The sequence below is a fragment of the Pholcus phalangioides genome, unplaced genomic scaffold (assembly GCF_987345545.1).
Source record: "Pholcus phalangioides strain wild (caught in Gottingen) unplaced genomic scaffold, Ppha-v1.0 ptg000015l_1, whole genome shotgun sequence".
Classification (NCBI taxonomy): Eukaryota; Metazoa; Arthropoda; class Arachnida; order Araneae; family Pholcidae; genus Pholcus; species Pholcus phalangioides.
Genome location: NW_028301608.1, coordinates 38,085,592 through 38,098,610, shown reverse-complemented (window position 1 = coordinate 38,098,610; position 13,019 = coordinate 38,085,592). Strand labels below are relative to the sequence as shown.

The following is a 13,019-nucleotide window of genomic DNA, read 5'->3' as shown; positions in this document are numbered from 1 at the left end:
AATGAGCTATTGTTATTACATGAAAAATCGCGCAACTAATCGTATGCATGAATGCAGTAAATAAACAATAATTGTCATTTAATATTCGTTGCCTATTTTATGAAGACAACGAAATCAGCGTTACGCCATGGGATCCCGCATTTTGAAACCCATTCATAATTTTCAATCTCAAAACACGCATTAAAAATACCCAGATTCCACGAAAGCTTGTCATTACTGTAAAACCAAGTTCAAACGCTCAGTGCCATATTTACAGCAGGCTATGGCCCAGTGGCGGGAAATTTAAAGAATGAGGGGTCAAGAAAATTAGTAGAATGGGAGAAGGGCAGCAAAGTTAGTATATAGATAGATAGATGAATAGAACCGCTCACAACCCCGGACTGATGCAAAACACCTTATTTCCGTTACTTCAAAAGAGGCAGAGTTGTGTCGGAAAAGTTAGCAAAGATTTGTAGTGGTGGCTCCCCTCGCTCCGTGCTCGAAAGTATCGAATCACTCGCGTCGTTATCCCCAAGAAGACAGCCATCAGATGCAACTTACAAGCCATTTCACTAAAATTGATAGCTGAACCCAATGACTAGGGAGAAAAATTGCACGTGCGCCCAGTGGCACGTAAGGGCCGGAGACCGCAACCTGGGAATTTCAAAAGAAGTGTTGAAAAGCTTGTGGGCAAGTAAGAAGAAGTTGGTATGCTGAAGTGGGAGAGATCTGAGAATGGTCTAAATACACAACGTATACAAAATATATATACAGCGTGACGGGAAACGAAGAAACGAAGCCTCCATCCACAGTGCTGATCAGTTTTGTTTTCCTTTCCTTTCACGGAATATGCAATATACATGCGCAGAAAACACACAGAGCCTCCACTACGACGGGAATAATCAAACAGAGCCTCCGTTGACAGTGCTGGGCATTCACATTTGAATTACTCACATATATTATTTTTACATTGTATAAATTTCCTTTTTTTATACTATTGGGAATGCACATAAACATTACCACTGTATGAAGGCAATACATATTGGGAACAAATATCACCATGAGCTCATACGAATATTCAAAGTTACAAAATTATTATCATAAGCAAAGTTAGTATCATCATCATCAGACAATAATAAAATTGACAATATAAAAAAATTACAAAAAAAAACAATATATAAAATTGATATTCGTTATCCTTTATTGCAGTTAATCGAGACGCAGATAGAAATTTAGACACGACAACTTAGCAATTTCTATACATGCACAAGCACACAGTATTATTCCTCTTACAACGGCCTCCGAAGTATCCTCTGTTATAACGGCATTCCTCATAGCACTTCTTTCCATCGCAAGAACTTCCACCATGCTTATCTGAGCGCATCGTTTCGTCCGTTCTGAGCGTGTCGTACTTCTTCTTGCACCTTTTATCGCTGTTGTAGCATATGCATTCACCCGATTTGCAGAAGCCTCCGTCGGTGGACACACGTTCATTGCAAAACGTGTCGCATTCTTCGTCGTCGCAATCACTACCCGAAACCACGCGGTTGCTCAAAATTGCGATCATGTCTGAATAAAAGAAGAGACATAATAAATTACCATTAAAAATGTATTCATGTATATGTTAAGGTGAGCATATGCTTATGTGATAAATCCGGTTATTATGCATAATCACCGGTCATTTTGGTAAGTTTGCCAAATTCCCCTAAATGTATCAAATTTATTAGCGATTCTCATCGATGGTAAATCTGATAAATTTCTTTAAGTTAATCGCTTTTACCTGTGATAATGCATAATACCCAAGCGTCGCGTCGTTGGTAAACATGATAAATCGTTCTACAGTAAAACCTCGTTACAACGATGCTCGAAACGATAAATCCCTCTACAACGGCATTTTTTCAAGTCCTGTTCAGAGATGTCTATGCTCAATGTTAAACTGCTGCTTCTCGATATAACACAATAATCCCTTTACAACGATATCTTTTCTTGGTGCGCAGAGTATCGTTGTATCGAAGTTTCACTATATATGATATCCTATCAGAAAAAACAAATCGTACATGTATCATCATTATATCAGGGTCCGACTACATTCATCACATATAGTAGACTCATTTAGAATTTATTTCATATTTATCAAATCCACCAATCAGGGTATTATGCATAGTAAAGGCAATAAATTTTAAGTATTTATCAAATTTACTAACGACGCTTCGGTACTCTGCATATTCGCCGGTAGAAGTGATAAATTAATCGAACATTTATTATGCATAATAACCGATTTATCACATTTATCGTAACATATGCACATTATATTATTTTAAATTGATTTTTCTGTGTGAGTGTTATAGAAATCTACAATTTTAGACAGATCTTAAATTTTTCATATAGTGTCCCAAATTATTTACACAGCGGAAAAATCACCGTAACAATTGACTTTTAAAAACATGCTTTCAATTGCCAATGATTTGCAGTTTCTTAAAATGATAAAATTTATTTGATGGGTCGTATGTATAAAAAAATAAAGAAATTAACTTTCTATATAGTTACTACAGATCGTGACAGCCATGACTCAAATTGTGAAACAAGGTGCTCTACCTATCTTGATGAAAATAAATCGATTGATTTTGTAAAAATGGTCACGTGGGATACTGTTTACAGTTGTGAATCTGCAAACTCGGGAATGAATACTTTCTTGGATTTAATTAAGTATTGTGTTGATGCTTCTACTAGAGTAACGTGTAATAAAAGAATAAGAAAACCCAGGATTACGAAAAAAAATTTATGAAAAAACTAAAATTAAGTATAGATTATTGAAAGAAATTATAAATAAACCGTTTGATATTGAGCTACAAAATAATTTTAAGACTTTTAGAAATATATTAAACAATGAGATAAAACAAAATAAGAATGATTATTATACTGCAGCATTTATTCAAGCTAACGGTGACTCAAAATCTCAATGGAATTTAATTAACAAATTAATTGGGGAGGATAAATTGGGTAACATTGACACGGTTTTTACTTAAACAACTGGTGAAATAACGAATACAATTGGTATTGATCAATGTTTTAACGGTTTTTTTTTCAAATTTTTGTAAAAATGACTATATTCTTAGTAATTGTAATTCATTAAATTGTTCAACTTTAAAATTTTTTGAGAAATCTTTTTTATCTACCCTACGGATAGTCATGAAATATTAAGTATAATAAATTCTTTATACATTCTAAAAAATCGTCAGGATTTTACAATTAGACGTCTTAGAAATCTGGAATACAATTTTAACGTCATACTATACAGGTACCAAATAAAAAAAAAATTCCTAAAATTTTTCCTTTATTTAGCTCCCAAAATATTTAATTTATTTCATCAGTTAATAAGTGAACAATCGTCATGTACATCTTTTTTTTTTTATCAATTTGAAATCTTGGTTGTTAACTGAAGAAGATTTAAATTATCTATTTGATATTGTAATGTAATCTCTTATCTTGCATACGCTGCTAAATGCCAATTTTTTTTTGTCTATCAACTCCATTCCTGTTGCCACTTATTTCTTGGTGTTTTATATATATATATATGTATGGTTTTTCTTTTTTCCCTTTTCTTTTCTCTCTTTTTTCTTTTGTTACCATTTATGACGACAGATATGTATCAGTTATTGTTTTGTGGGCTTACAAGCTTGCTTAGCCCCTACATGTTTTGTAACTGTGTTTAAAAAATTTTAAATAAATGAAATATCTATCTATCGAAAAAGTCTCACCGCAGAGAGCAATAGGCCTGCAACGGAACAATTATTCAATCATTATACTTCACTCACTTCACTTTTGAAATATAGATGACAGCACTGAGAGTGAGGAAAATTCAGACACACGACTACATACACACCCAGACTGTTAGGTACACACACTCACACTTGCGACACAACTCACTCGGTAGTAAATATCCCATGGCGATTGACCGGAGTTGCGCTCAGTTTGAAAGACAGAAAGCTCGAAAAATAGATATGCAGATGTCAGTACTGTAACAAGCATTATACAGAAACAGACTTCACGTTAGCTTCACAACACGTACATTCCCATTCCAACATGTATCAATTCGTTAAACGTTCCGCAGAGGAATATGGACGAGGTGCATGTGTGGTTTAGTGGCATTACACAGCTATTTTTCGCCATGGCCTTACTCAGCCATCAGATCACTCAATCGCTTCCCAGCTGTCTTTCTGAGCCACCGTTGTCTAGCGGTCTTAACCCCCCCCCCCCACCACAACACGATTAAGAAAAAAACAGACGGTATGATAGTTACTCGCCACCCGTAACGCGATCTCAATCGTTTATCCAAAGCAGGTAACAGTTTATCAGCATCGTATGCAATGAACCACGACGTTCTATGGCTTCCTCTGCGCGTTATCAAGACTATTTCACTAAGGCCAGGATTACACTATAAAAGTTTTCTAAAAGTTCTTTTATAAAATTTGAAAGATTCAACCAGTAAGATTATCGGTTGGATTTGCTCGAATGTAACGTATGAGCTTTATTGGCTGGATTTTTCAAGTTCTATAAAAGAATTTTATCAAACTTTTATAGTGTAATCCCGGCCTAATTGATGTTTCTTTGCACATTTTATGATGTTCTCTTCCGCGGCGCGATGACATTGATGCTTTCATTGAGGGTTTCTGAGACTGACATCCAGTTATATCCATTCTTTGGGAAGGTTTGAAATTGCATAAGCGATGGGAACCCGAGTGCATCTTCTGAGGTTCTTCAGGATCAGGGTCTTGGTCAACCTTTTACCAGCTGTTTAAGACAGCCATCGTTTCCCACCTGCCTTACTTGGCCATCGTTTCCCCACCTGCCTTGTTTGGAAATCGTTTCCTAGCTGCCCAGAAGCCCGTTCAATGAGTGACACGGAGCATGACCTGTGAGTGTGGTAGCATGAGAGTAACATACATATATGAGACAAAAAAGAACCGCAAAACCATAAATTTGCCTCTGCCGAGAGAGAGAGAGAGAGAGAAATGGCATCAAATGAGCGATTAAAACAGTGATCTGTAGAGTTTGAAAGCATGTGATCTACCAAAAAGAGACATGGAACACACTTTTGGAACATGGACATACTTATTCTATAATATTCGGGGGGGGGGGGAGAGACGTTTGGCGGGATATACTCGGTGAATTGCAGGAACGAATGTCAAGGTAACTATACTAGTATTATGGAAAATTATGTAAATAGTTCTTATTTATCACTTATTATACCCTTCTCATCTGTAAATAGTCACTATCGCATGTAATAATGAAAAATTAGGCATTTCTTTGTAGATCTCGCCAAATTAACAATAAACTTGGCAAGTCTGGCAATAGCTCCAATGATTTCGCGATGTCATATCGCCAAGAGAAGGGTAAAGATAACGCGGAAATCGTGGAGATTTTCCTGAAGGCTTATTTTCCCTATATAGTAGCACCGCCACGACGGAACTATGAGTTTGTTGAAATTTCTTGAAAAGACGAGATCTCTCGTACGTGAGAGAAAAGTTGCTTTCTGTTTTTAGCGTGTTTCGTCAAAATCGCTGCTCGTAAATACGTGTACACAGCGTAAGTGAAGTAAATCTGGGTTGTCTTTCGAATTGCTTCGTGATTTGCCATCTCGAGTGCTTGTGAGAGACGTTATCCTGAGCAATAGAGAGAATAGGCAAAACCATAAATCCACTTCTCGTTTCCGTTCAAAAAGTATATGCCCCCCCCCCCACACTCCCCTGGACGGGAAAGGCAAAAATTACTCGATATAATTTGAGTTGTAGATCATTATGACAAAATAATGAAATTCATTACAGAGTGAATTAAAATAATACCACATGGATTACATATTAACTATCTTACAGCAGTAGATGAAAGAAAAAGTAACCAGGATCGACATCTTGAGGCTCATCGTCACGTCGTCGTCAAATCAAAAGCTAGCAGCAAAAATGCCTTACCTTAAAAATGTAGAAAAAAATTACAAAAAATTATAATAATTAAAATTATTATCTCCAAGCATAACCAGTGCAGTTCTAACTGCAGGGACAAGTGCACTAACAAGAAGTTAAAACTTTTCAAATGTTTTTATGGAGGTATGATATCAATGAGCTATTGTTATCACGCAGCTGTCGAGTGCATTTGAACTGTGTTTTCTCGGAATGAATGTGAACGCAATAAATAAACAATAATTGTTATTCAATATTTGTTGCCTCTTGTATGAAAACAACGAAATCAGCGTTACGCCATGGGATCCCGCAGATTCCACGAAAGTTTGTCATTACTGTACAACCAAGGTCAAACGCTGCCATATTTACAGCAGGCTATGGCCCAGTGGCGGAAAATTTAAAGAATGAGGGGTCAAGAAAATTAGTGGAATGGGAGAAGGGCAGCAAAGTTAGTAGATAGATAGATGATAGAACCGCTGACAACTCCGGAATGATGCAAAGCGCCTTACTTCCGTTACCTCATTTACCTTTAGCATATTTAACAAAATAAAATATAGTGTGGTACCGTCGGTACTTCTTGTAAACCGATCACAACTCCAGTCAACCGTCATTGCGCACAATTTACCACCACTTTATCCGTTTTCAGGTGTGAGTTGAGCGGAAAGGGTATATATGTTCTGATACCTGGTCTGCGCGTGTATTCAGTGTTGTGCGTGTAGTTAGTGCCGCCATCTGTATTTAAAATTGTGAGTGAAGATTAATGCTTGAATATTTCTACGGTTGTAGTCACGGCTGCAGTTTTTGTTTTTGGTTGCTGCTATCCATGGTTATAGGACCTGTTGCGGGACTTTCCAACGGGCAGATCGACTCACATTTGCGCCTGAAGCTGCAAAACGACAGAGAAATCAACTTCAGCCAAACACACCCGAGATCTCGTGATGCAAATCCCTCACGATGCATCCGTGACCACACAGCGGCTACCATCGGTGGTGAAAACTTCTCTCCCCGAGAAGTCCTGAAAAAATTCCCTAACCTTTTACAATGAACACAACTTTAGACAGCGTCACAATTAAAATAAGGGGCAAAGGGAGGGGGGGGGGACTACTACCAAGCTTGAGGAAGTGGCAAGTTTAGGCGAAAAAAATTAGAAAAACGATTTATATTTCAAAGCATAATACAAAAAACATTTTTATAGAGCTTTGGAGTTTTAGTGACAGGTTTGCGGCAGACAAAACCAATTCTTCCGCCTCCTGATGAAGATCCCTGTGTTTAGTCATGATGAAAATGCATTGAACGCGAAGATTTAGAATGTCCGAATGGATAACATCTATCGCAAATGCTTGGTGTGCAATTCAGAAACATAGCAGAAAAGATCATTGAGAACAAAAAACGTACATACTGGGAAGTAACCTACTCGGAATGCGAAAGTTTATTTTAAAAAATCCAAAAAGAAAACCAAGAATTTATTGCAAATGCATAATATAGGTCTATCTCTGAAAAATATGTCCAAAGATTACAATTTTTTGTAATAAAAAAGTAAAAAAAAAGAAAGACCTTATTGCTTTTAAAAATTCCTATAATGTAACCGATAGCTCAAAAATGCTCAAAATATGACTTTTCATTAAAAAGAAATATGATATGCCATAAAAATTCGAGATATAATAACCGATTCGCATAATAACCGATTTATAACATTTACCGTAACATACGCACATTATATTCTATTGAATTGATTTTTCTGTGTCAGTGTTCTCTTATACAAATCTACAATTTTAGACAGATCTTCAATTTTTGCGTATACAGAGTATCCCGAATTGTTTACACAGCGGAAATCACTGCAACAGTTGACTTTAGAAACATGCTTTCAATTACAAAAAGTTTCTAAATGATGTGCAGTTACTTAAAATCATAAAATTTGTTTGCTTTGTCATAAATTTTGTCTAAAAAAACAAAGAAATTAACTTTTTATATAGTCCCCGTCTGCTGAAAACCCCAATTAAAAAGTTGTTGCCCTGTCTATTCTAAAAAAAACCTCTTCGCGGATATATATCAGTTGAAAATCTTTGATTGCTTCGAGAGTCATTAGAGTCTAATAACTCTCGGAGCAATCAGATCACGTATAATCTGTACTCTAGTAACCAGAGTATAGCTTATACGAGGACAATCAATGGCACGCAAAGTCATCAGAAGTAGAACGTGACAAGTAGCTAAACCACGCAAGTGGCTCACCGAAGATTACCAGATCATTCAAGTGGCCCATGCCACATTTATAGACAGATTTATAGGCCCGTGACATATCTGCAAATGAATTGAGTGGCTTGCGGCACATTTCTAGACCACTTCAGTGACAAAAATCGCCTTTTCAGATCACTTAAGTGACCCGCTTCATATTTTTAGGTCACTCAAGTGACACGAAGCACATTTCCAGATCACTCGAGTGGCTCGAGGCGCTTTCCCGGTTTCACTAAAGTGGACCACGGCACATTTAGAAATAGATATTGCTATAGTAGATATCGCTTTTCGGGCCCCTATAAAGAACACCAAGACTTCTTTCACGGATTCCCTAAAAGTTGTAGGTTGCTTAAAGGGTTCCCTAGAATTTCTATTAAATAGTGCTCTTACGAAGGATAAAGAAATTATTTAGGAAAGGAAACAACAAAAAAAAAGGAATGTTATTTCAAAGATCTCCATGAACATGGATATCGAGGACTCCCTACAGTTGCGGTGCATAAACTTTTTGGCCTGCGGGCCAGATATTCAGTTCCATATGGCTACCATTTGATGATCCGCTCAAGGACTAGGCGTCCCCAAATGGCTACTCGATGCCTACTAAATGGCTGCTAATGTGATTCGAATTAGATACAGTGATTAAAAAACAATGAAAGCTGATAGTGACACAATTGCTGAATTTGCCATCAATTATCTTACAGCAAGCGATGAAAAGAGTTACGACGTGGATCGGCATCTTAAGGATTATCGTCATGTTTTCTTCAATTCCAAAGCTTGCTCAAATGCCTTACCTTATATACCTGATAAAAATATTTTAAAAAAATCACAAAATTATAATAATCAGGATACCATTAACGCATTTTGCACTGTTGGCACGTTTTAATCCTAGAATGATACCTAGAAAATTAGTCATGATACCTATACAAAAACTTTCTCTTACACCTATAGGTACCATTCTAGGGCTAAATACATGCACGGCACGGACAAAGTGGGCATATGTTACGCGGCAAATGTCATAAATCCGGTTATTACACACAATAAACCGATTATTATGCATAATAATTTTGGTAAGTTTGATAAATTCCCTATATTTAACCATTTCACCGGTACTTATTCATAATACCGAAGCACCGTTAGTAAATATGATAAATCTTTACCAAATTTCGTCGCATTTGCTGGTTATTATGCATAATTGACATTTCGTATTGACATTCCTATTGCCATGATAATATTATCTTTTTTATTTAGATGACCGTACTTGTGAGTCAGAATCTGAACCGAATATAATATAAAGACTGATTTAACGAGTTTTTCCGAACATCCCCGAGCTAACTCCTATAATTAACTCCTATTTCAGGAATTCTGAAATTGAACCTCGATATAATGAACTCTCAATTGTTGTGACAACATCTCGGTATGATGATGATCTCTCGTTGAAAAAATTTTGTTATCATACACCGGTATAATGAACACCCATTTAACAAATTCTTCGATTTAACAAAGTTTTACAATTTCTTGGTTTTCAAGTCCGTATATAGTCAGATCCCAATATAACAAACTCCTATTTAATGAATTCTACTACTGGATTACGATATAATGAACGCTTATTTAAAAAATGTTGCGATTGTACCCAGATATTACGTATTATTTTATCAAAAACTATCACTACGCATAATTTTTTGACATTCATTAAATTTGCCAACGATGCTTGAGTATATGCATATTATGCATATGAGGATATTATGCATAATCGTGATAAATTTAACAAACTTACAGAAAGATTGGCGATTATGCATAATAATAAACGGATATTATACATAATTACCGATTTATTTTACCGATTATACTACCGATTATTTTTTACGTTTGCCGTAACACATACACGTACAGTATCAAAGAGTACAAATAAAAAGTTAAATTAGTTTGGGAGCAAAAAAATTCAAGAAAATTCACCAGACTTGTGAAATCGGAAATGAGGCCCAGGGTCTCACATCGGTTCATTTTTATAGCGCTTGAAATTGAATATGAGCTATTGCTATTTTTCAAAGAAATCTCTAACGGAGGCGCAGCTGTCGTGTTTCGAAATCAATGAATGCATGTAGTCCATAGACACTGATAATTACTAAATACTTATAATAAGAAGAATGAAATCGACATAAGACACCTGTTTGTCATGGAATTCAGCAATTTGAAAGAAATTCATAATATCGGCGAAGTTATTGCAGTAAAATACAATTAAACTGGGCTATAACGACCTCGGTTGTAACGACATATCGGCTATAACGTCAATAATTGCGGATCCCGGATAATAACCGTAAAGTGGAGGTTTTTAGCTTATTGTTTCGAACGGACGCTTCGTGCTAAAGGCCAGACGCACCCCCCCTCCCCTCTTGAGCGGACAATTTTGAAGAATAACAATACGGCAGTGGTTCAAGTCAATGAACATGGGAGGGTCGCGAGAGATTCTTCAAAATGAAAACTTCCCAATAAAAAAAAAATTCATTTTTATTTTTCTGAACTTAAGTAAAAATATGACAAAATTAAAAAATTGCTTCAACTCTCACCCAAGCAGTTACTTACCATACACGTGTCATACAATGTAATTTTATCAAATTCTCCGTATCAAGTCAATATTTTCACAGAGGGGCTTCAGAAAGACTCATCTGATTTCAAAATACAGGGTGATTATAATTAAAGTTATACAAGGATGACGTCACTCTCCGCTACCATACGAAGGTTTTAACAACTGGCTGTTGCGAAGATATATTTTGGAAAGAGAGAAGAACTGCCCCTGCGGGGAAATCAACCCACGTCCTTTCACTTTCCGGGTGAACGCCCGAGGGCGCCCTAGTTCGGTGCCTCTGTAGTCTAGTGGGCCAGGGCGTTCACCCGGAAAGTGAAAGGACGTGGGTTCGATTCCCTTCGGAGGCAGTTGAATTTTCTCTCTTTCCGAAATATATCTTCGCAACAGCCAGTTGTTAAAACCTTCGTATGGTAGCGGAGAGTGACGTCATCCTTGTATAAGTCGACATCTGGTGGCAACGTCAGCAGTTGTGAGCTTGGCCTGAGTCTGGTCTGGCCGTCCATGTGCGGTCCCTTTCAGTGTACACGGGCTCCAAGAAAAGATTGAGAGATTCGGTGCCTCTGTAGTCTAGTGGGCTAGGGCGTTCACCCGGAAAGTGAAAGGACGTGGGTTCGATTCCCAGCAGTTGAATTTTCTCTCTTTCCGAAATAAATATCTTCGCAACAGCCAGTTGTTAAAACCTTCGTATAATTAAAGTTCCCGTGCAACTCTGAAGATTTTCCTAAAAACTATTCAACCGAATACAGCCAAATTTTCAGGATATCTAAATGAGACCATGGGAGGGAGATTTATGAATAAAAATAGTTCAGTTTTTGACCACCAGGTGAAAAAGCGGCACTTCTCATTGCATTTTCCTTTCTTCCATGGTCCATATAGCGTATATTTCATATAAGTTTCAATGAAATACGTCCTCTAAAACAGGCGCTACATAGGTCTGAGTGGTGTGAGTATACTGAAACTACACTGAGACTTACGTAGTGCCCGTTTGTGGAGGTATTCCATTGAAACTCGGTATATAAGCGATATTAATCATGGAAAAAAAAAAAGAAAAATTCATTTAAAAAAGTGCCACTTATTCACCTGATGGCCAAAAATTGAACTTTCTTTTTATTGCAAGTCTCTCTCTCTCTCTCATGGTCTCATCAAAGTATCCTGAAAATTTGGCTGTATTCTGATGCACAGTTTATGAGAAAAACTACTCAGCCTACGAGAACTTTAATCACCATGTATTTTGATATATTTTAAAAATTAAAAACAGAATGAGATAAGTAACACATGAGGATATACAATATATACGGAAAATTTCTATATTTCAGATAACATTATGAACAATTAATAACTCGAGTGTGTCGTTTATAAAGCTCTTTTGATAAAGAAGTGAAGTCATTGAAAATATTGGGAGGACTTAAAAATATCGGGAAGGAGGACGTGAGGTTCACAAACATTGTGGGGGAGTACAGCGGGCACTCGCTGTAATCGAAAAATAATTTTGCACAAAATAATAAAGCAACAAGAGGTTATGCCACAACCATGAAAATGCTGCGAATATTCAAAATAATATGACAAATAAATTAAATTATTCTTCAAAAAATAGCAACCAGATAATATTTTCACACTGGGGCCCCTTGCGTTTGGTAATAATGTTGATAATGGTGACCTAATGGTGGTTTGGTTACAAGGTTATCCACTCTGCACCATCACGATGCGAAGATGCGCATTACGTTCTGACTTGGGACTGTGTTGATGACACCGTCCGCAGGATTCAAAGCTAAAAAATATGTGTATACTGAAATTTCATAAGAAAGCAATTCTGCCAGCTAAATATGGAAAAATAATTTGATTTCATTCATCACATTGATTACGGAAACTAAAGACATTTATTAACAAAAAAAAAGATTTAAAGAATCCCGGATCTATATGTATGAGGTCACATTTCGAAAGGTTTGGGAACCACTACAATAAGGCATACAACAAACGGCCTTGCGATAGAATTACCTGGAATTGTCCCCCCTGCGCCATCTGGCTTCCATATTTGAAAAGTAAAGCCATGAATTTTTTTTTTCAGTGTGATGTTTAATGTCTGCTTGATCTCTGAGGAGAATTTTTTTTAATGGAAGACCAGCTCTCTCTCTCGGTATGACTTGGTGGCCGCGGGATTTTCAGCACTGTCAGTGTGTGTGTGAAATTGTGTACCCCCCCCCCCCGCTCTAAACAGAGGTGGATTTTTGGTTTCAGCGCCTGTGGGCCACCCCCCTACTCTCATTCTATTTATT

General features: G+C 36.8%; 1 protein-coding gene and 1 non-coding gene across 2 annotated transcripts; one reads left to right on the top strand and one right to left on the bottom strand.

Moving 5' to 3' along the window:
* Positions 1-1,162: 1,162 nt before the first annotated feature.
* Positions 1,163-6,223, bottom strand: LOC149075962 (uncharacterized). Its single transcript, XM_089243484.1, has 2 exons — positions 5,851-6,223; positions 1,163-1,548 (listed from the first exon to the last, which is right to left on the bottom strand). The coding sequence occupies exons 1-2, from the start codon at positions 5,897-5,899 to the stop codon at positions 1,226-1,228; spliced, it is 372 nt and encodes a 123-aa protein (XP_089099610.1). The 5' UTR covers positions 5,900-6,223; the 3' UTR covers positions 1,163-1,225.
* A 4,796-nt stretch (positions 6,224-11,019) lies between these two features.
* On the top strand, positions 11,020-11,093 carry TRNAS-GGA (transfer RNA serine (anticodon GGA)). The gene has a single exon. It is a non-coding gene; the product is annotated as a tRNA-Ser (tRNA).
* The last annotated feature ends 1,926 nt before the right edge of the window (positions 11,094-13,019 follow it).

What these genes read in the sequence shown, in the direction of transcription:
- LOC149075962 (XM_089243484.1), bottom strand. Translation starts at nt 5,899, where the DNA reads ATGAGCCTCAAGATGTCGATCCTGGTTACTTTTTCTTTCATCTACTGC. An exon ending in TTTTTCTTTCATCTACTGCT is followed by an intron (nt 1,549 to 5,850) that starts GTAAGATAGTTA and finishes TCTTTTATTCAG; the next exon opens with ACATGATCGCAATTTTGAGC.